This window comes from Triticum aestivum, chromosome 2B, assembly GCF_018294505.1.
Source record: "Triticum aestivum cultivar Chinese Spring chromosome 2B, IWGSC CS RefSeq v2.1, whole genome shotgun sequence".
Taxonomy (NCBI): domain Eukaryota; kingdom Viridiplantae; phylum Streptophyta; class Magnoliopsida; order Poales; family Poaceae; genus Triticum; species Triticum aestivum.
Window position 1 is genome coordinate 53883262 of NC_057798.1, and position 21427 is coordinate 53904688.

The 21427-nt window shown below is 42.5% G+C and overlaps 3 protein-coding genes and 1 long non-coding RNA gene across 5 annotated transcripts; 2 read left to right on the forward strand and 2 right to left on the reverse strand.

The window, feature by feature from the left end:
* Positions 1-1041: 1041 nt before the first annotated feature.
* LOC123043433 (lactoylglutathione lyase) lies at positions 1042-6306 on the reverse strand. Its single transcript, XM_044465886.1, has 8 exons — positions 6119-6306; positions 5893-6036; positions 5125-5186; positions 4459-4519; positions 4279-4358; positions 4094-4164; positions 3893-3982; positions 1042-1373 (listed from the first exon to the last, which is right to left on the reverse strand). Exons 1-8 carry the CDS (start codon positions 6236-6238, stop codon positions 1273-1275), a joined length of 729 nt encoding a protein of 242 aa, XP_044321821.1. The 5' UTR covers positions 6239-6306; the 3' UTR covers positions 1042-1272.
* Positions 6300-11982, forward strand: LOC123043432 (uncharacterized protein KIAA0930 homolog). Its single transcript, XM_044465885.1, has 12 exons — positions 6300-6533; positions 6606-6721; positions 7161-7353; positions 7452-7505; positions 8165-8271; positions 9088-9205; positions 9288-9362; positions 9543-9686; positions 10330-10384; positions 10621-10743; positions 10941-11152; positions 11600-11982. Exons 2-12 carry the CDS (start codon positions 6621-6623, stop codon positions 11621-11623), a joined length of 1206 nt encoding a protein of 401 aa, XP_044321820.1. The 5' UTR covers positions 6300-6533; positions 6606-6620; the 3' UTR covers positions 11624-11982.
* Positions 11983-14225: 2243 nt separating this feature from the next.
* Positions 14226-18052, forward strand: LOC123043431 (probable LRR receptor-like serine/threonine-protein kinase At3g47570). Its single transcript, XM_044465884.1, has 2 exons — positions 14226-17453; positions 17667-18052. The coding sequence occupies exons 1-2, from the start codon at positions 14609-14611 to the stop codon at positions 18050-18052; spliced, it is 3231 nt and encodes a 1076-aa protein (XP_044321819.1). The 5' UTR covers positions 14226-14608.
* LOC123043434 (uncharacterized) lies at positions 17867-19918 on the reverse strand. 2 transcript variants are annotated; one of them, XR_006419190.1, is made up of 5 exons: positions 19573-19918; positions 19295-19500; positions 18437-18527; positions 18104-18180; positions 17867-18005 (listed from the first exon to the last, which is right to left on the reverse strand). It is a non-coding gene; the product is annotated as an uncharacterized lncRNA (long non-coding RNA). The 2 variants fall into 2 exon arrangements; XR_006419189.1 differs by lacking the exon at positions 17867-18005 and having other exon boundaries at positions 18174-18278.
* Positions 19919-21427: the final 1509 nt, after the last annotated feature.

Below are 21427 nucleotides of genomic sequence, written 5' to 3' on the forward strand. Positions count from 1 at the left end.
TGGGCATTGAGAAATATTGCCAACGTGACGGTTTGCGAGCACATAAAAACAGGGCTTATTTTTCCCCGTGGTTGACTCCAAATCTTTTTCATATCGGATGTGGCCGGGAGCCACCATGGCCACTCAGGCTACTTTATCCTTGTATGTATCCTCCCATTCTTTATCCTTGTACGTACTCCCTCCATCTTTTAAAGAGTGTACTTCCAACTTTGTTGGAGGGTCAAACTATTTCAAAGTTTGACCGAGTTTATGCAAAAATATATCAATGTTTGTGAAATCAAATAGGTATATGATGAAAGTATATTTTATCACGAATCTAATGCTACTAATTTGATGGCATAAATGTTGATGTATTATTATATAAACACGGTCAAATTTAAAAAAGTTTGACTTTCCAAGAAAGTTGGGAGTACACTCTTTAAAGGACTCTTTAAAGGACGGAGGGAGTACCGAGGAAACCCCGCTTTTTGTGAGATGTCATGCTCTGTTGCCTTATAGCTGAATCTGCAAAATACGCCCTTGCACTCCGCATCAATGTGCCAAAAGTTATCCCCAATATAAAACTTAGATGTGCAATACTTTGGACAACGTGCTTTAGCAAAACTGATGTTTATAAAGTTAGTTTTAAACTTTTAATTGGTAGCGTTTGCTATGTTTCAAGACAACAGTCTAACATCGCGTGGCATGCATGTGCACAGCACCGGGCAGCCCGATCGACAGCCGGCGACGGGGAGAAGCGCGGAGATGTGGCGGTTGCTCGGAAGCGGCGACGTCAGGCAAACTAATAGTCTGAAACGAGCAATGCTAGACGTACAGGAAGTTACAGGGAGTTTACAGGGCTGATGGACTGTGATTGGCGGAGATTTAATTAGGAGGATGGGCCCATCAGTGAAAATCAGGGAGGGCCAATTAGATGAGGGCCAATTAGATGAGGCCACGCTCTCTCCCTGTAAAGTCTTGTATCAATCAGCCTGTACATCTAGTATTATTGGTCTGAAACGGGGGTGGAGGCGACTGAAACTTCATAAATTCTGAGTCGCCTGACTAATAGTCTGCCCTTTATTTATGCCAAAATATCCAACCTGCAGCTTACGACATTACTGAATGGTTACAGCGCCAGATCTATCTATGCTCAAACATCGGTCACATGATATCTTTGCGCATGACGTTGTAACTAGCGGCACATGAATATAAGCATAGTTGATATAACTGAGTTCATATCATTTCTGAAGGCGTGGCCCCGTTTTACGGGTATCTGAATTTTACGCTTCATCATGATGCAGTAGCAGTCACCTCCCCGATTCTCTTCAGGTCGAATATTTCAATCCAGTAGCCATCGGGATCCTTGATGAATGCGATGCCTTTCATTTTCCCTGCGGCCAAGATCCCGTTAATTGCATCGCTGCTCTAAGCATTAGTGAACAGATATTAAAGTACAAAGAGAATTAACATTTCTGGTCAAAACAATACTCGGCTAGTGCAGTCATCAGCAACAGATTTTATGCATCAGCTATCTCTACTTTTACATCCATAAATTGAGGTGAAAAGTTTGAACGGTTTGAAGAGTAAAACTGAACTAGTTGACGAAATTTCAATGCAGATCTTTCAACTTGTCTGAGTGTAAATTCAAAAAAGCACAGTTGTTCTGTACTAAAGCATAGTGCCACATTTCAAGACTAGATGTGCAGTACGACAAACAAAGCACAGAAGTCCACATCCTTAATGATGCAAACATTAGTGTTAATTCAAGCCACAGGCTAACAGCTCATCAAAATTTACAGAAGACAATTTCACACAATATAAGAGGAACAGTGGAACATGTAATGTTGAGTTGGCTGTCTTCCAAAATAGGAAGGTGAAGGAAAGCTCAACAGCTCCACAAAAGGTTGAAACTAATCAACGGTTTTGAGATAACTCTAGATTGAAGCAACGTGTAAGGGGTGGGCATCATCAGAAAAATGTCACATCACCACCATCAAACAAATATTTCACCATTTACTTTGTGAAAATTGAGATCATATATATAGACCATTCACTTGGAGACGATTAACTTCAAGTATCACGCTGGCCCATATAATTATATTAGAGAATTCATAGATTCTTTTCAATCAACTAAAGTTTTAACTCAAGTGTAACATCAAACGATGTACTCCCTCCGTCCCAAAATAAGTGACTCAACTTTGTACACTTATTTTGGAACAGAGGGAGTATATCTTAAAATCAAATAGAATGTATGAGCTATAGAGAAAAATAAATAATAAATGATTAAGACGTTGTCCATGCATATGTGTTGGCCACTATGCTAGTGTGATTCAAAGCGTCTTACATGGTTGAGACTAGAATACTCTCATTTAATTTACATGAAGATTGTATAGAATATTGATTTTTATACTATTTAACATGCGGTGGTTTGCTTGTGGCAATTGGTTGAGCATAGAAGTTACATGACTGTCCTAATATGGTTATGGTTGTCCTTCTGCGTGACAAAGTTGGTTGGGTTCACCAATAATATGACTGTCCCACACATATGGCTCTAATAGGTATCCTAGAAGTATAAATACTACATGCTATTCTCCCCATTTAACCCATCCACAACTTGCCACAATGCCATTGTAGTTGAGATTTAATTATGAAGTGGATACATATATTCCTTCACATATTAAATTTGAGTACTAAGATATTGGAGCATACCAAAATATTGTTTCTCTTGGTAGGCTGGTCACAGATGAACATAACCTATCAGAGTATATAAACCCAAACATGGCTAGTTTAGAAGCCTTGAAGTCAGCCTTTGACAGGTTCGTCATCAAAATCACAGATGTTCAACGCTTCACTCCACTTAACCAATGACTTGAAGCACAGTAGGAGGGGCCAACACCCATTTATATGACACAAGACGAAACACATTGCCTCGGTCTCTCGGGCGAAATGTCCAAGATGCTACAGTAGTGGCTGTCCAAAATTTTGCGATAGTTGACTGGTCCAAGGAAGCCTTGAGCTCGCAAAACCTCTCAAGATTTAGAAGATGTTGCGGGTGTTAAGAATTTTGTGGATGCCCTCAAGATTGTAAACTACAGGAAACACATGCCTTGATTTTTTTTATTTAGATTGTTATTCAAGTAATGCAGGTAATGCATTCACCAATGAAATATAATAGATTACTATGTGAATTGCATCTAGTGAGTAGCACCTATTACTCCACTCCTAACAAGAATTTAACAAGAACATGATATGAATAATAGACAAAGTAGATGATGGATCTAAAACAGAACTACCCAGTTGTTTTGCACTAAAGCATGAGCATCACATTTCAATACTCAACATGCAGTACAATAACAAAGCTCAAGAGATTATCAGAAATTACAAATGGCAATTCATATAATAAAAGAGAAATAGTGGGAACATGTAATGTTGAATTGGCTGTCTTCGAAAGTACGAAGGTGAAATGCTCAAGAGTTCCACAGAAAGTCAAAACCAATCAATAGTTTGGGGAGAACTCTAGATAGAAGCAATGCATAAGGATAGAAATCAAAAGAAGATAGTATACCCCCCCCCCCCCCCCAAAAAAAATGTTGTATCGATATTGCCGGAACAACTCAAATAATGAAACAAATCAGTAGTTGAGGACAATTCCAGGTAACAGCAATGAATAATGGTGGACACCAACATAAAAGCGCTTACCACCACCCCAAAAATAAATAAACAGAATAACTCAAATAATACCATAGTTAACATGACAGTCCTATGGATATAAGTCTTTTAACTAAGTTTCTTGCTTTCTCCTTTAATATTGGCCGTGATTTCTATTGGAAGTTCGATATCAATGCCATATGCAACACCAGTAGACCACATAATATTGACGATGTAAAAGTAGTAAGCAACATAGTTTTACCATCATCTGGTTTCTTCACAAACTCTACCCCAAGACGTTCGAAGCGCTCACATGCCTTATAAACATCATCCACAGTTACCCCTATATGGCCTGAATAAACAAAAATAAGACATGAGTGTTGCAGCATCTAAGAGATCATGGTGAGTTTAAGCAAAAGCAGCGGTAACATTTTTAGGCAAGATTTTTTTTTTTTGCACATACCGAATCCACGAGGGTCTGAGTTCCCATTATGGTACCCTTTGAATTCAGGATCACTTTCTGTGCCCCAGTTGCTACAGTGAAACCAAAAGTTTATTAATATATTAGTGGGTGGTTGGTGCTACTGAGAAACAATCAAGGACATCTTCACTCAGATAAAGAAAATAATGAAAAGTAACAGAACATACTGAGTGAGCTCGATTGTAGCCTTTTGCCCAAAAGTCCATCCAGTCCGCTGGACAGGATCAGCAGGGGCTGCAGACAAATCCTATCGGCAATGGCAAGGTAAAGAACCAGAGGCGTTAGCTCATTCAAGTAAATTGTCACGTTCAAATGATTTATTGTTCCCCTAATCAAGAAACTCTTACCTCGTAACCAAGAAAATACAAACTGAATTTCATCTCAGCAAAATCCAACCTTTTCAGCAACCTGGTTTTGTTAACAAAACATAAAAGAAACAACAAACAGTTAATATAGCATGACAGCGCAGTATGGTTTTGATGCACACTCATAGTGTAAAACTACATTTGAGACACTCTGAAATTCCTTCATTAGCATGTCTATGAAACCTCTTAGTCACTAATCGTAGCCTTCTGCTTCCTGCTTGTATACTTGAGAATTTATAACTTCAATGCCTTTTTATACAAAATAGACATGTGATAAATTATAAGAATTTGGAACACATCTAGCAAGAGGCCAAAACTAAGGCCTTGAGCTTTCTGTTGTGCAATAGAACTGAAATATACAGCCTATTCCCTTTTGGGTCAGATCCTTGTTGCTCCAGGTACCAATTACGGAATTACCACATTTCCACGCAACTACGCACACTATTACTCATGTTAGTTTGCCAGACATACAATAGGAGAAAATTCAGAGCATGACTTGATATGCAATGATACTAGCTTTCCTTGAAAATCCAAAAAAAAAAAAATAGAACATTTACAGATTTCATTAAGGAAATAGATGACCCATGGATGTCCTACTCACATGCACAAACACATCATTTGAAGGAAGACAAAAGAAAGAGAACTCACGACATGCCCATCACACGCGAGTAGAAGTCAAGGCTCACTTTTGGGTCCTTCACGCGGAACATCTATAAGCAAAAAAGAAGAGAGAGAAAAATTAATTATGGTAATAGCAACCGATTGGGACAACCTGAAATGCTGCTAGCAACAAGCTGGTCCACCAACTGTTGGATCAATAATCAATTGCAGAACAACTGAAGTTTCTTGGCCTAGTACATTAACACCAAAAATTTCCTCAGTCTATTGCGGAGCATTCAAAGCACCCCTATCAAAAATACAAGCCTATGAAAGCCTTTGATGAACTGCCTATGGTACCACCCAAACACATATTCCCCCCGTCCCATAATATAAGAGCGTTTTTGACACTGCACAGTGTCAAAAACGCTCTTATATCATGGGACGGAGGGAGTAGTTTCCAGCATTAGGGAGAACAACTCCATACCACAAGTGTTGAAATGAACAGAGAAGGATGATAAGTTAACTCTGCAGCTGCAAAACCAACACTGCTCGAAATTATCACATCACATGGAACTAACAGCACCCATCACTTCGGCCTCGGCAAGTGTTGCTTTCTCCCAATTTTTATAGCCCTGAAGCTACAAGCACCCACGGACCACCAAGTGTTCGACAGATTGCTTCTGCCAAATCCAGCCACAAACTCTCTTCCACTCCACAAATCAAACCCGGAGAAGCGCAAAACTGAATCCAATAACACGAATACCAGCTGAATCCGCGGCTGAACGTGGTACGAAGCAAAGGGAGGGGGTGGCTTACAGTCTGCTGCATGATGTAGCCCTTGGTGGCGGGGTCGGCCTCGGCGTGGAGGCCCGGGTTGTTGGCCGGCGCCTCCTTGGCCCCCGACGACGTCGACATGGCGGCGAACGCGGCCGGGTAGGACCGGCGAGCCCGGGCGAACCCCTGCAGAACCCCGATCAGAAACCGTGAGCGGAAGTGCGAACGGAACCCGCGAACGAGCAAGCGAGCGGGGAACCGCGGAGACCTGGGGCTGCGCGAGGCGGGGGGCGCGCGGCGCGGAGGAGGCGGAGGCGAGGCGGCGGAGGGCGCGGGAGGGGGCGGGGGAGAGGAGGAGGGCGGAGCGGAGTGTGGCGGCGGCGGCCATGGCGGAGCGGTACGGCGGGGTTATTTAGGGGAGGGGATAGAGGAAAGGCTGGGCTGGTGAGCTGGCGTGCGGTGCGGTGTGCCGGGTCTGGACCGATCCGTCGGGTTCGGGTGCGCTGGCAGACGCGACGCGCCACGTCTCCGCGGCTGGCGTGCCACGTGTTGGCGACCGGCGCCGGAGATCCGCTCGCCCGTCTTCCTCCCCTGCTCCGCTCCCCTCCCCCCAGTCGAGTCGCCTCCGCTGCCGGGCATCGGGTCCTTCTCCTGCTTCCGGAGACGCGTGCGTGGTTCTCGGGGTAAGAATATCCCGCGGGGGAATTGGCGGTTGCTTCCCACGCGCGTCCCCTCCTGATCCCCTTCCTCCCCAGTTGCCGTGCCGCGCGATGGCGGCGCCGCCTTCCACCTCCTCGCCGTCCGGGGAGGTCCGCGTCGAGAGATCGCCTACTGACCTAACCGGCGGCGACGGCCAGGCAGCGCCCTCGAGGTATGCGCCGTCTCCCCATCTCTCTGCCTCTTCTCCCCTCTCCGGTTTGTAGCTCCAGCACGCACAATTCGATCATAGTAGAAGCCAAAATTCCGATCGGCGCAACCGCCCACGACTAGCCAGGGTTGACAAGTTAAGAGTTACGGCTTCCAATTTGGCCTCAGCGTAGCTGTGCCGACTGCTTGTACGTACTCCCTCCGTTCCAAAATAGATGACCCAACTTTGTACTAACTTTATACTAAAGTTAGTATAAAGTTGAGTCATCTATTTTGGAACGGAGGGAGTACTTCGGTAGTGGCCTTCTCGAACACCGTCGCTGTTCTGCAGTGCAACTGGATGATCCGGTTTTCTGTGGGCATCACCTTGATAAAAATAGTATACTATGCGCATGCTTTGCAGAATATATGATCTGCTGTCTTGTACGTGTTTCTGTTTTCAGGGCCGAATTGCTCAGCATGGTGAAGAAGCACTCGCATCTGATCGGGTGGACAGTCGTCGAGGCCGAGGACGATCCGTCGGACGTCGAGATGGATGATAAGTTCTGGCATGAGATGCTTGATCTTTTCTTCGTGCGTGGTAGGGTGTCAAGGAGCAGGGAGGAGGACGACCTCGTCTTCTTTGTCAATAGCACGGTACCTTCTATAGGCCTGCTGATTTTCCCCTTATGTTAGCATGATATGTTGTTGCCCTGTGCAATATGCATATCACCGTTTGTTGCTGCTGGCTGTAGATGCAGAAAATGGAAGATCTGCCTCCCTTTTTCGTGCGGAGATGGGCTCCTACGGTAAATGAAGCTACACTACATCCAATTTACTTCAGATTTTTTGGCTAATTCTTGAGGCTTCCTTGGTAGTGTAGATTCAAGAAAATTTTATAAAATTTATTTGTTCTTTCTTCACTTTTTTTGTATTTGTATGTTCTCTACTGTTGAGTTAAATTCAGTTGCAACCATAACAAGTGTGCTCTGTATTCAGTTAAGCTCACAGTTTTTGTAACTATTGTTAAAATAAACTGTTTTTTAAGGGAAAATGTTCCCATTGTTTTATTTCATTGACCCTATGTATATAGAAAATTTATTCTAATTTGTTGTTCTTAACTGCTGAAGGAGCCTTTTTTTTTGGTACATGCTACACAATTTTCATATGTATAACTGTAATGAACATACATACAGTACTGGAAAATTTTATCTGTGAGTTGCATGACGACAATGTTAGATCCCTTACCATTTGTAACTTTGTATGCATGAACAGATGAACACTCAATACAGTAATTTTCATGTTTGTGAGGTGTAATTTTTAAGACTAGTGACAATGGGGAAATCCTTATCGGTGTTCTTTTATGTCTTATCTGGTTAACATAGTGTTAGTTGGAGAACCCATGATAAGAACAATTACTTTCTGTTGAATTACTGGGCTAAATATGCTCCTTTTTTGCAATTGCCAGCTTGAAAAGCTCATCAATGCTAATTCAACTGAGGTTGATTGGGAACGTTCCTTCTATTTGAATTTAGTCGCTCACACGTCATATACTGTCACAGTGGCATTGTGCAGGTATGTTTCTATGGCACTTTTGCTAGGATCTTACAAGCTCTGTATGCTCAGAACAATTAATTAGCTATAACTATGCATAAGAACAACTAAAAACCTTTTCTGGTGATCTATTGAGGTGTCACGGCTGGTGTGCAAGACACCGGAGTAGAGACATATATTCAGGAGGCGCCACGTTATAGAAGAGCCATAATAATGGTGGCACAGATTGTGTGTGTGTTCAGTGTGGATGTGGCCATGTATTGAGCTGTAGGGTATATGAGCCAATCTGTACCCAGAGAATGGTTAAGTTGCACAAATATAGGGAAATCTACCAATTATCCTTCTATTCTCTATTATTCCTCTTCTTCTCCTCATCACGTCTCGGCAGATCGCCAATGGCAACGGGGTGCTACATGAAGTAAATCTTATATTAATATAAATGCAGCACTTTTAGTCTGTTAGCTATAGTCAGTTAAAGAACTTCCAGATTTTTGGTTCATAGTTTCTCACCCTTTATCAAAATCTGAGACGGTTGGCAAATAATTATTGTCATGTCATCTAATTCCATATTGAAACAGCATTCTCTGCTTCAACTAAATGTTGAGAAACCGGTCTGGGTTGGTGGTACAATCACACTTTTTTCATTAGCTGACTGAACAATTTGTGACCACAAATTTATTTTTCAGCATGAGTTTGCGCTGGAATGTTAAGGGACTCACAAATCTTAAGAGTGCCAATAGTATCAATTGTCATGCACAACAAAGCTTTTTTTTTTCATAACTCCCCTCAGTAATATTTAATGGCTGGTTATGTGCTTCTTATAATCTACTTCCACAGTATCAGCAATCTTCGCAATCGTGCAGACAAAAGCAAGTGGTCGCCTCCAATTTATAAGGTTTCGAAAACTGTATATGCATCCCCTAGCCGTGTAAATTTCCGCCTTGATCAAAGAAAGGTAATTTTTTTCTGGTATCATCTTTTCAGAGAAACAGCCTTTCAATATAAATAATCTGTCATAACTCATATCTCTTTAATAGGCTGTAGAAACAGTACCTGCATATCCCAACATTTATTTCTCAGTTGATGACTTCGATGATCCTTTTGATGCTGTGGTGAGTTCTGATTTACTTCTCCCAAAAATTGCATAACATCGTGTTCTGGCAATACTTTGCAAATGTTGTAGATGCCTACGGTTTTATCAGTGATATTCCTTGGTTTTCCTTTAGATGACTTTGACCATATACTTTCTAAGTTGACCATAAAGAGTAAACTGGTCTTGTAAATTTGAGCAGGTTTTGTCAGACCCAGAACACTGCTATTGTGTGATTCTCAATGCGCATGATGGGGCAGCATTTCCTGAAGAAACTGAAGCAAGCAACGTCTCAAATGTACAATCTGGGTTCAACTCTGGGAGCAGTGGAGAGAACCCACCAAAGGTTCACTCTCTTCCTAAATGAAGGTTTCTTTGTAACCTTCTTCAGATTCATTATGTAAGATAATATTGGTAGAGAAGATGTCCAGACAACCCCCTGAACTATAGCGATGTGTATTGTTCAGGGGGTCGACCAGATATCTTCTCTAATAGTTCATCTATTTTACAAAATCCATCCCTAAACTGTACAACTGTTGTCTGTGCTCTGTCGTGTGAAGCAGCTTTCGCAGCCAGCCCTTCTCTCTTCTCTCCTCTGTTTTGTTCTAACCTGCAGCTTCAGTGGGATTCCGCCCACAGTAAGGCCAAGGGCCGCTTATAAGTACTGCAAATATCTACCTGTCTGCTCCCTATTTTTTTATTGATCTATATTTAGACTACTCTCTTCATGTCCGCATTACTTGCTGCTTAAAATCTAGTTATACTTGAGAATCTGTCTGCTTCTGGGAGATATTTCTGACTGTATGCAGAATTTGCCAGTAACACCTGTCCCTTTAGGAAAAAATCCATGTTACTCTGTGATGCAACTCTCCAAAATCCATTTTACACTTAACATTGAAACCACTAGCACACTTCTCATCCTTATGAAAAGGAATCCTGGATTTCACGCTTATTTGGTTACATGGAGCTTACTATGATTTCTGTTGCAGAGAACTCTCTTCTCAGGCTATGTCAGCTATCAAAATGTCCGTGAAGCTTATGATGGTTAGTCTTTCATTCATTTACTTTATTTACAAGGAAAATATTGCGCTTGTGGTCCTATTATCAAATATTGTTTCTGCAAGTATTTTGTTCTCTGCAACTAAGCATGATTCAGTCTTTAGTAATACTACTACTTCTAACTGGTTGACACTTTGCTCGGCCTATATAGGTGATGTCCTTTTTGAGATTTTGATAGATTTTATTGTTTTCTAACATATACTTCTCCTAATGTTATTCAGCTGGCAGATCCAAATTTGGGAGCTTCCTCTCACTTGGGCAGGACAATACTAAACTTGATAAACTTTTCATGAGGGGCCCTGAAGGACGTGGGGAAGTTGAAGTTGCTGTTTCTGGGATTCCAGGTTTTATATGCTCTGTCTATACTCTGCAAACTGTCCCACTTCTCTGTGCAATCTGGTTTACAATTTCGCTGCTAGTTTGACCAATAACAAACTTTATACACAACCTCAAATATGCCCAATGCACTTTCTGTTTTGCTGTAGCTCTACTGCAAGTTGTCTGACTTGTTAAGCTGAAATGTTTTTTCTCCCTTAATTAGATCAGAGCCACGAGAGATCAAAGAAAGATCCAGGAGATAACTTCCGGGTTCTTGTTCGCAAGGCGGCTTCTGCTGCATCAAAGTTTGCAGAGCAGGCCTTCGAGGCTGCATCTGCCAACAAACGACCGGACCATAAGCTTCTTCCTCTCAAGTGTTGTTTGATGTCAGTATCTCTTCCTTGGGACTTCATTGCCCATGACCTGTTGCACAAGGTAAGTTCTTCATCTTACTTCGGGATAATGCCCAAACAGTGTTGATGTTTAAAATAGTTGGAAAGTAGTCCCACCCCTTGCTTAGATTTTCCTCATATCAAAGTCATGTATTTCTATTAAGCCATAGGTGAGATTATTTGCTTATGTATGTACATATTATATTTTACTTGTACCAATGAATCTGGTCATACTTTCAATGGGATTAGGATTGATATTGGTCTATACCTGTAAAAAGAACTCAGTGTATACTAGTGAGTTTTAAGGGTGTCTCCGTGGACAGTTTTGCTCACAGATGTATGACCTTCAGTCTTCAGACTTAGATTTTATTGGCGTCTGATTGAAATACAAGTGGATTAGGTTCTCCTCCTATTTGGCATAGTCTAACTAATCCAGCTGATGATGATATGGCATGTTGAAGTACTGACCTATGTCCTGCCGATGTACCAGGAAACGCCACCTTTGGACTTCTGAGGCTGCGATTCCACCGTCCCCTAAAGGGTTGGATGTGGAACTTCTGCCGATGTAACCAGGAAACTTCTGCACAATCTCCTAACATCCATGGAGATTGCTCAGAAGTTTGTGGATGGATATGTCGTAGACTTCAGTAAGATGGCGTGCGAGTACGAGGAAGGATGGAGCTACCCAAGAAACTGAGATATGATATGTGTGCGTGTGTGTGTACTTTGTTAGATCAAACTTGGTAGTGTTCGAGCCTGTCTCTGTGCTGCAGACTAGCTGACTAGGGCGTGTAAATATGGAGGGGTTCTTTCATGGTTTCTTTCATTGCTTTTTTATATCGTTTAAAAGTTCTGTCGTCGAAACGATAACAATTCATCAGTGTCCAATTAGCCCTCTTATTATGTCGTCAAATACCCAGATAAAAATATGACAACAACTGATCGTCTGAACTGATACTTGATACACATCTGATGCACATCATCGTTAACACTTCCATAGATGGTGCTGACAGAATGTGACCTAATATTGCAGGATGACATATCATGCTATATACATATGCATTTCCATGTTCATTTTCCAAATAAAGATGCTGCAAATTTATAATTTTTTGCTGTCAAGTGTTTTGTCATATAACTTTTTTTTTGAGGGAGTTTTCTCATATAACTGGATCCGATGTTTATAAGTGTGAGCTTGACACGATGTTTATAAGTGTAGACGCATGCAGTGATTTATTTAAAAAATTTGTAGTTATGGGCTTTGAGAATTTGTTCATACGGTACTAATCAATCAAGCGGAATTCTCATATCTACTAGGTGTATTTAAAAAGGAGAAAGTCATAAATTATATCGCCATATGGTACGTACATGGAATATCCGGGTCCGGGAGTATGGGTGGGTGCGTGTGGCCTGCGCCGGCTCCGACTGCGCATAGTAGCAGGGCCGCCAGCAACAGGGCTGCGACTGGGAGCAAGCCACTTTTCCTCTTAGGCATGCGCCCAGATCGATTTCCCTCGCGCTCTCCACGAGCTCGCGAGGCACAAGTGCTGGCTCTTACAGTATAATTTACTTATATATATGCTCACTTTCTCAGAGGACGGGGCAAGCGGCATGCCTGTATATATGGTAGAGTACGTCAGTGGTCAGTGGGACGCCTGCGTGCGCGGCGGGCTAGCGCCGGAGACCGGCGGTCAGCCACAGCCGGTCAATCATTGGCAGCTGCACACGCATCTTGTGACTCCAGGTCCGCGGGTCATCCACGCACTCATGCACTCATGCACGTAGAGACTGAGTAAATGACGACGCGACACACTCGAGGACCGACTTCCAAGTCCACACATAATAATCACCACAACACATTCCAACGAGGAAATGAAAAATATTAAGAAAGACTTACAGATTCACCTGATCCAAAGAGGGTCTAACTTCAGTGGGAAGGAAATGAAATTACAAATTCATCAGTCATCACTGACCCTGCAATGCACAGCAGCACAATGAATAAAGTGATACATTAATTCAGTGTATAATATACTCCCTCCGTTCCAAAATAGATGACCCAACTTTATACTAAAGTTAGTACAGAATTGGGTCATCTATTTTAGAACGGAGGGAGTAGTTGTAGATGTTAAGCTATATGGCAACTGAACAAGACAGAAGTCTTTAGGCCAGTGTTTCTCTTGCGGGTCTGCAACTTACAGGAATATTGGGCCCAAAGATGTTGACAGTCAAGAATTGTCTAATTCTTGGAAGAAAAATGGTCCTGTAAACCACCAAATGGTGCAGTGTGTGCAGGGTCACCGTCAATGCAATGTCACATCTGCACTATATGAAAAATCAACAGGATAGTAACATCAGTCAAATAAGGAGGCGGTACAGGACAAATAGCTGTGAGCAATGAAAGCGCACTGGTCGTCGGGGATAGTGACTTGTCACCCAGAACAATATGCTCCTGATGTGAACAATAAAATCGTTAAAAACATCTATTTTTTTTTCTCATCGTACATGTTCGTATGCACATGAGAAGGATCGACAAATAGAGAGCTAAGACCATGTTTGTGGCTAAAGTATATATCTTCTGGTCTTTGTTAATAAGCGAATTTTGCACACGACAAAAAAAAAAGAGAGCAAATACTTTAGCCGCAAACAAACTGGGCTATGCTGGAGATGGAAAGCACCCATGAGAGCTTTCTAGGTCTTGTTTCACGGTAATAACATGTTCAATCTTTCAAACAGCACTTCCTAGTCCTATGATTTATATTTTTCATCTCTTTAGTATCTTTTGGGTTTCTAGAAATAAGTTGGCATAATAGATACCCAGAATGTTCTCCTATACAAGAATACGAAACAGGTATATATGTAGTGAACTTGGACATGAATACTGAATAGTGCTGGCTAGCAAATCTATGTGAGTGGATCACAATCAATCCATCACTCACTAATGCATATGGTCAAGCTGTGGTTGCAAGTGGCAGAGGCAGAGCAATCATCTATTGTATGGTCAGGGTCAAAACAAGTGGCGTTCTAGCGCACAGTGACTTGTTGGTTTCTTGCCTCCTATTCAACGCCCATACATACTTGTGAATTGGCCCACGCCCACTATAAATACCGGCAGATTTCAATTAAACTAAACGATCACACACACAAATTGCTTAACATCTAGCAGCATACACGAGATGGGTGAAGTAGGAGCTCGAAACAAGATGCTGCCACGTCTTGCTGCAACGCTCATCTGCTTGGTGAGCTTCTGTCCCCGTGTCTGCTCCTTAGCCACACCTGCACTCCACAATGCTTCCGAAACCGATAGGCATGCCCTTCTATGTCTAAGGTCGCACCTCTCTGACCCTGCTGGAGAAACGAGTCATTATCGTTCTGTGATTGGCGAGGGGTGACATGCAGTACTGTGCATGCAGCTCGTGTTGTTTCCCTTCATCTTGATTCTTTGAACATCACCGGCCAAATATTTCCTTGCATTTCTGACCTTCTTTTCCTCCATGAAACCCACATGGCAGACAACCAAATCAATGGCCACATACCTCCCGAGATAAGCCGCCTAACCCAACTCAGGTACCTCAACCTTAGCATGAATTCCATTACAGGGATGATTCCAAATAGCATATCGTCATGCACCCTCCTCGAGGTCATCGACCTTAGGATGAATTCAATCACGGGGGTGATTCCGACTACCATATCGTCATGTTCACGCCTCAAGGTCATAGACCTTAGCATGAATTCCATCACAGGGGTGATTCCGAATACCATATCCTCATGTTCGCACCTCGAGGTCATCCACCTGTGGAACAACTCGATCGAAGGTGCAATCCCTCCAGCGCTTGCACAATGCTCGTCTCTTCGCGAAATTGTTCTTAGCAATAACAACCTTAATGGCAGTATCCCTCATGGAATTGGCTTGCTTCCCAACCTTACATACCTGTTTCTGCCGAGCAACAATCTGAAGGGTCCAATTCCTGAATCTTTGGGAGGTAGCCCATTGCTCAATGTCGTCCTGTCGAATAATAGCCTAACTGGTGGAATTCCACCTCTGCTAGCAAATTGCTCTTCACTTAACTACCTTGACCTCATGAGAAATAGCTTTGATGGAGAGATTCCTCTAGGACTCTTTAGTAACCCATCTCTTGCTATCTTAGATCTCTCATATAATCAATTCTCCGGACCAATACCATCTTCCTCACTGATAGCCTCCCAGCTACAGTATGTCAGCCTGACAGGAAACAACCTCTCAGGAAAAATTCCTGACACACTAGGAAACATTTCTAACCTATATTCTTTGACACTTGCTCAGAATAGGCTGCAAGGAAGCATTCCGGAGAGTTTAGCTAAGATTCCGATTTTGCAAGCACTTGATTTGTCATACAACAACTTGTCTGGTGCAGTCCCACCAGCTCTTTACAGAGTCACATCTCTCACTTATCTTGGCCTTGGTAACAACCAACTTTCTGGGAGAATTCCGATAGATATTGCATACACACTTCCCAGCATTGAGACATTGGTCATGGAAGGAAACCATTTCGATGGTCCACTTCCTATATCATTAGTTAACTTATCCAACCTTCAAGTGCTTGAGCTCCGTGATAACGCATTCACTGGTTTGATTCCTTCTTTCTGGTCCTTGCCCAACTTGATCCAATTGGACCTTGGTACCAACCAGTTTGAGGCTGTAGATTGGAGTACTTTGTCCTCAGTACCAGGCTCTGCCCAGTTGCAGGCAATTTATCTGGATTACAACAAGCTTCATGGAAAATTACCTAGTTCCATGGGAAATCTTCCAAGAAGCTTACAGAAGTTGTATCTATCAGAAAACAGATTTACTGGGACCATACCTTCAGAGATAGCAAAACTCACAAACCTCACAGTTCTTCAACTTGGTGGGAACTTTCTCTCTGGGGGGATTCCTGACACACTCGGAAACCTCAAGAACTTGTTTCTTCTAGGTTTGTCACGGAACAAACTTTCTGGAAAAATCCCGCAGTCAGTTGGTAACTTAAAAAATCTTGGTGAGCTTTATCTCGAAGAAAACAACTTGACTGGATCCATACCTTCAAGCTTAGCAGACTGCCAAAATTTGGTACTGCTAAACCTCTCATGCAATGATTTCCATGGGAGTATTCCACCTGGGCTCATGTCTATTTCCACTCTTTCAAAGAGCCTAGATTTGTCTTATAATAAACTCAACGGATCCATACCATCTGAGATTGGCAGCTTGATTAATCTCGACTCCCTTAATATTTCCAACAACCAGTTATCTGGAGATATTCCACATGCAGTTGGTGAGTGCCTTCATTTAGAATCGCTTCGACTAGAGGTGAACTTTCTTCGTGGGAGCATCCCAGAATCCCTCATGAGCTTAAGAGGCATTACTGAGATGGACCTTTCTCGGAACAACTTGTCCGGCGAAATCCCAGACTTCTTTGAGTCCTTTGACTCTTTGCAGCTTCTCAATTTGTCCTTTAACAGCCTTGAGGGAATAGTTCCAACAGGTGGCGCATTTAGCAATTCAAGTAAGGTGTTCATACAAGGAAACAAGGATTTATGTACAAGGTCTCCGATGCTCCAGTTACCACTTTGCACATCAGACCCAACCAAAAGAAAGGAAACTTTGCATATCATATCAATAGTTGTTCCTCTGGCTGCTGCTGTTGTAGTTCTGATATCAGCAGTTGCAACCATTCTTTTCAAGAAAAGAAATGAATTAAGAGAACACATTTATCAGTCAATCAAGGAGTTCAAGAAATTCTCATACAATGAGCTTGCTGCAGCTACCAACAATTTTTCTTCAGCTAACCATGTTGGTTCCGGGAGTTTTGGAGTGGTCTATAAAGGCATACTAAAGTTTCAGGCGCAGCCAGTTGCTATTAAGGTGTTCAAACTGGAACATATTGGAGCACCAAAGAGCTTCTTTACTGAATGTGAGGTGCTCAGAAACACCCGCCACCGAAATCTTATGCGGGTCATTAGTCTATGCTCAAGCTTCGATCACCTGGGAAGTGAATTCAAGGCACTGGTTCTTGACTATATGGCCAATGGTAACCTAGAAAGCTGGCTCCATTCAGAAGTACATGAAGAAAGACAGAAAAGGCCATTGAGTCTAGTATCAAGAGTAAGCATAGCTACGGACATTGCTGCTGCCTTGGACTATCTCCACAACCGGTGCACGCCTCCTTTGGTTCACTGTGATTTGAAGCCAAGCAACATCCTTTTGGATGACGCTATGGTTGCTCATGTTAGTGACTATGGATTAGCAAAGTTTCTTGGTAACCATCCTTCAGCAAGTCTTAATGATTTGACAAGTATACATGGGCCAAGAGGATCAGTTGGATATATTGCACCTGGTAAGCTTTTATTATTCTTATATTTGTAATATAAGTTGAATACCTGAGCTTGTGCATGCATGAGCATTTGTGTGTGTTTGTGCTGGAATTAGTGCTACTCCTTAGAATCTCGTTTTCCTTAACAAAAAAACTCTTTATTTCGTAGGATAAATACTTTAAAATAAGTTCAGAAAACGAGAAGTACTAATCTGTTTCATATCACATAAATTGCAGAATACGGATTAGGTTATGAAATATCAACTGCAGGGGACGTCTACAGCTATGGTATTATTCTGCTAGAAATGCTCACAGGGAAGCATCCTACTGACGATATCTTCAACAATGGTCTGAACCTTCACAGATTGGTGGTCTCTGCACTCCCACAAGATATTGGTGACATTTTAGAGACCGGTCTTATTCCACATGATGAACTTGAAGAAACAAACCGCAACACAGAAAGTAAGAATCACCCAGTGGTCAGAATGCAGAACTGTATCATGCAGTTAGCTAAACTGGGCCTAAAATGTTCCATGGACTCACCAAAAGATCGGCCAATGATGCAAGATGTTTATGCTGAAATCATCACGATCAAGGAAACATTTTCAGAATTGTGGAGTTGAGGAAATAGATCAAATATTGTAGAACCAAAGTTATCCAAAGGCGCATCATACCTTATTTACTATACTATTCACACCTTTTCTTATGCATAAGATCATTCAAGCTCTTGGCTCCTTGTATTTCCTTCCTTCTAGAGTTCCAAATAAAAATATTCATGTATGATCACTTCTAGATCACAGTACATACATACAATGAAATAAAGTTGTGTTGCAAAGATTTTTCTGCTGGCTGCATTTTTTTTAATTAGTGAGCAACGAGTTTGAAATGGGGATTTTTTTATATATGCAAGAATTCTAAACACATGTATCTGCCATGCATAGAGGAAATACATGAGACATCATAAAGAAATAATAGAGGGGAAATACAATGGAAGTTCTTTTCTATACCCTTCATGTAGTAAACTGGGGTAGGTCCAAAAATTAGAGTAGATTCCACCACGGATCACCAGCCATATGTAGACGTATCCTTTATCAGTATCTAGAGATGGCATGCCCCGAGTTAAAATGCAGATCATATTTGACTGATTGACAGTCATTTTAAATAACTGCATAATTATAAAATATTACTAGTAGAATGAACTTTTCGCAGGTCCTTGGACAACTTTCGAAAAACTTATAACAGGTCTAGCTTGCAATTGGTCACTCTTTAGCCTAAATTAAAAAGGCTGCCAATTAAGTGCTCTTTGGACCTCTGTAGTAATTTAGAGACCTAAATGTGCAATTTCAACTTTAGTCACCCAAATGATACATCCATGTACGTTAAGGGGTCTATGCTTTCTTTATTGTACATATTAAGAAAGAATATAATAGCGGCTAAGAATAGGCAAAAACATGTTTAGTGGCTGCACTGAATAGAAGTCACTACAGTTTGGCAAAAACAGTGTTTTACTCTTGTAAGAATGAAAGAATTGGTCTATAACTTAACTTGAAAGACTGCAAGGAAATGCTCAACCTGACTGTACGTAGTTCGAAAGACAATGTGTAGTTTCCCCATCCCCCGCCGTGATAGTGACACAAAAGCCCAAGTTTCTAATAGCCAAGGTAATACTGAGATGAAAGGTTGGTACGCAGTTCTACATAAGCCCAAGTTTGCAGGAAGAAAATTAAGGCTTTTAATCTTGTGGAATGAGCGAGCATTGAAGCATATTGTTGTCTACAAACTGAATCTTGCAGAGAGAGTACCTAGAAATCCAATTATCCACGGATAAGATATACAAATACGTTAAAGATAACTACACAACATACCAGTTGTAAGTGTACCGAACTTCTGTCAAATAAAATGATGCTGCCACAGTGCATTTGTGGTAAACAGAAGCAGCAAGAATGTTACTGCCACATGCGCAACAATTGAGTTGTCCCTGATATGCTCCTCAAATTGGCTGTACATGTTCACTGCGAGATCTGGTTGCCGGAAACAATATAATTCTCTTGGTCAACCTCACATACCAAAACTGCAAATTGCAATCGCACCGGCCATTACCAATTGTCCGCAGAAGTAAAAATCTGTTGGGATTTGAAGGTACCTGCAAGGGGGTAGCATCGTCTGAGAACGCGTGCCGCCTCCTCGTATCCTACGACATGGCCACACGCCGCAGATTCCTTTATGCGGCAGTGCGGCGCGAGGTCGAGCTGTTGTCCGCGCCGCCAGGGGGCACGCGCGATGTCAGCAGCGCCATCGACGGCTAATCGCGCTCGTGGCGTCCGCGGGGGCGGGCAGGACGCCATTGCGCCCGCCACACCCCGCGGATGAATCGAGAGCGAGCAGATCTGAGGGTGCGAGGACGACGAGGTGAAGAAGGCGAGACCGACCGTCGGTGGCCGAGCAACCCGAGGTGGCATTTGCTCGAACGCCTGGTGGGCAGCCGGGAGTGGGAGTTACGGCCGACAGGAACAAGAAAACTATGGTAAAGTTTTTTAAGTGTGAAACTGTGGTAATTAACAAACAGGTACACCTGGCCACACGGGCCGTCCCGGCCCGCGGTAAACGTGCCTGGCCCACGGGTGGGAGGTCGCAACCTGGGCACGGCCCAGCTACTAATTGGGCCGGCCCACAGGCACGCCAGGCCCGCTAGTTCGTCTGCTATCTGACGCAATAGGCTTTTTTTAGCATATTTTTACCCGTTGGACCATATAAAGGTGTATAAAAAAGATTATAATCGAGTCGTGCCATGCCGACCCGCGTACTCAGGCTAGCAGACAAAGCACGGCCCAGGGCGTGCCGTGCCTGGCCCATGACGGACCGTGCCACGGGTCGGCCTGGTTAGCCAGATCCATTTGGCCAGCTATAAAACACGTGTTTGTACTAAAAAAACAAATGTTCTTAGCGCAGTTGTACACATTCGGCTTTGGTAAATGTTGTGAATTTGCCTACCGGATGCGTTCTTCGTTTTTCTCTTTTGTCTCTTTAGTCATCCTAACATCCTCGCAAAAAAAAGCGCTAGTCATAGTAATATAATGCACCCTAGAACAAATTTGCTTAACTACATGTCAGGCGCCCTGGACCCGTCTTAAACGTTCGGACGGACGATTCAATGAAAAAAAGACACAGATGAACTCCTTAAACGAGTCTCAAACGTCCGGACATCCCTCATATCTAGCTCAAATGGGTGCGTCCGCACGTCAGACCCGACAACCCTATCACACTATAAATTGCACCAAATCCATCAAACCCTTCCTGCTCCTCCCGCTTTCCTCTAACCTTTTCCGCGTCTGAGCCCTCGCCTCCGCCACCCTTGCTCCCCATCCTCTCAGTAAGAACCAAAGTTACCTAACCAATAGGAGAACTAAGCAAACTCCCGTCTTCAGTACCTACACACATAAAAGAAAATACTTGCACCCAACGCAGACAAGAAGGTTATCAACCCCATTGAACTCATTACTTGTAAGGATTGTTTCTGTTAGTGATAGACAGATAAAAAGTAAAGTAAAATAAAAATAAACAGAGTACCGCTTTAAGCAAGATGATATGATGTAGACAAAACTAAACATAATCAATATGAATAAACCCCGTTATTTTACCCCTTAATGACAACAATACAATACGTGCCTCGCTACCCCTTCTGTCACGAGCTGAGGACACCGCAAGATTTGAACCAATCACAAAGCGCCTCTCCCACTGAAGATAAATCAATCTAATTGGCCAAACCAAACTGATAGACCGGAGAGAAATACAAAGCTATAATAATCATGCATAATAAAATTTAGAAGACTCAATTATTTTCAATGAATAATGTGATCATAAACCGCAAAAGAAGATTACATCGGATAGAACTCCAAGAAGATCGAGGACAACATGGTATTGAAGATCAAAGAGAAAGAGAAGAAGTCATCTAGCTACTAGCTATGGACATGTATGTCTGTGGTAAACTACTCACGAAT

Excerpts from the sequence above, each read along its gene's own strand:
- LOC123043433 (XM_044465886.1), bottom strand. The coding sequence starts at position 6,238 with ATGGCCGCCGCCGCCACACTCCGCTCCGCCCTCCTCCTCTCCCCCGCC. Across the intron at positions 5,187-5,892 it reads GCTACATCATGCAGCAGACT|ATGTTCCGCGTGAAGGACCC; the intron begins GTAAGCCACCCC and ends TTTTGCTTATAG. Across the intron at positions 4,359-4,458 it reads TGTATTTTCTTGGTTACGAG|GATTTGTCTGCAGCCCCTGC; the intron begins GTAAGAGTTTCT and ends CATTGCCGATAG.
- LOC123043432 (XM_044465885.1), top strand. The coding sequence starts at position 6,621 with ATGGCGGCGCCGCCTTCCACCTCCTCGCCGTCCGGGGAGGTCCGCGTC. Across the intron at positions 8,272-9,087 it reads GTCACAGTGGCATTGTGCAG|TATCAGCAATCTTCGCAATC; the intron begins GTATGTTTCTAT and ends CTACTTCCACAG. Across the intron at positions 9,206-9,287 it reads TCCGCCTTGATCAAAGAAAG|GCTGTAGAAACAGTACCTGC; the intron begins GTAATTTTTTTC and ends TCTCTTTAATAG.
- LOC123043431 (XM_044465884.1), top strand. The coding sequence starts at position 14,609 with ATGGCAGACAACCAAATCAATGGCCACATACCTCCCGAGATAAGCCGC. Across the intron at positions 17,454-17,666 it reads AGTTGGATATATTGCACCTG|AATACGGATTAGGTTATGAA; the intron begins GTAAGCTTTTAT and ends CATAAATTGCAG.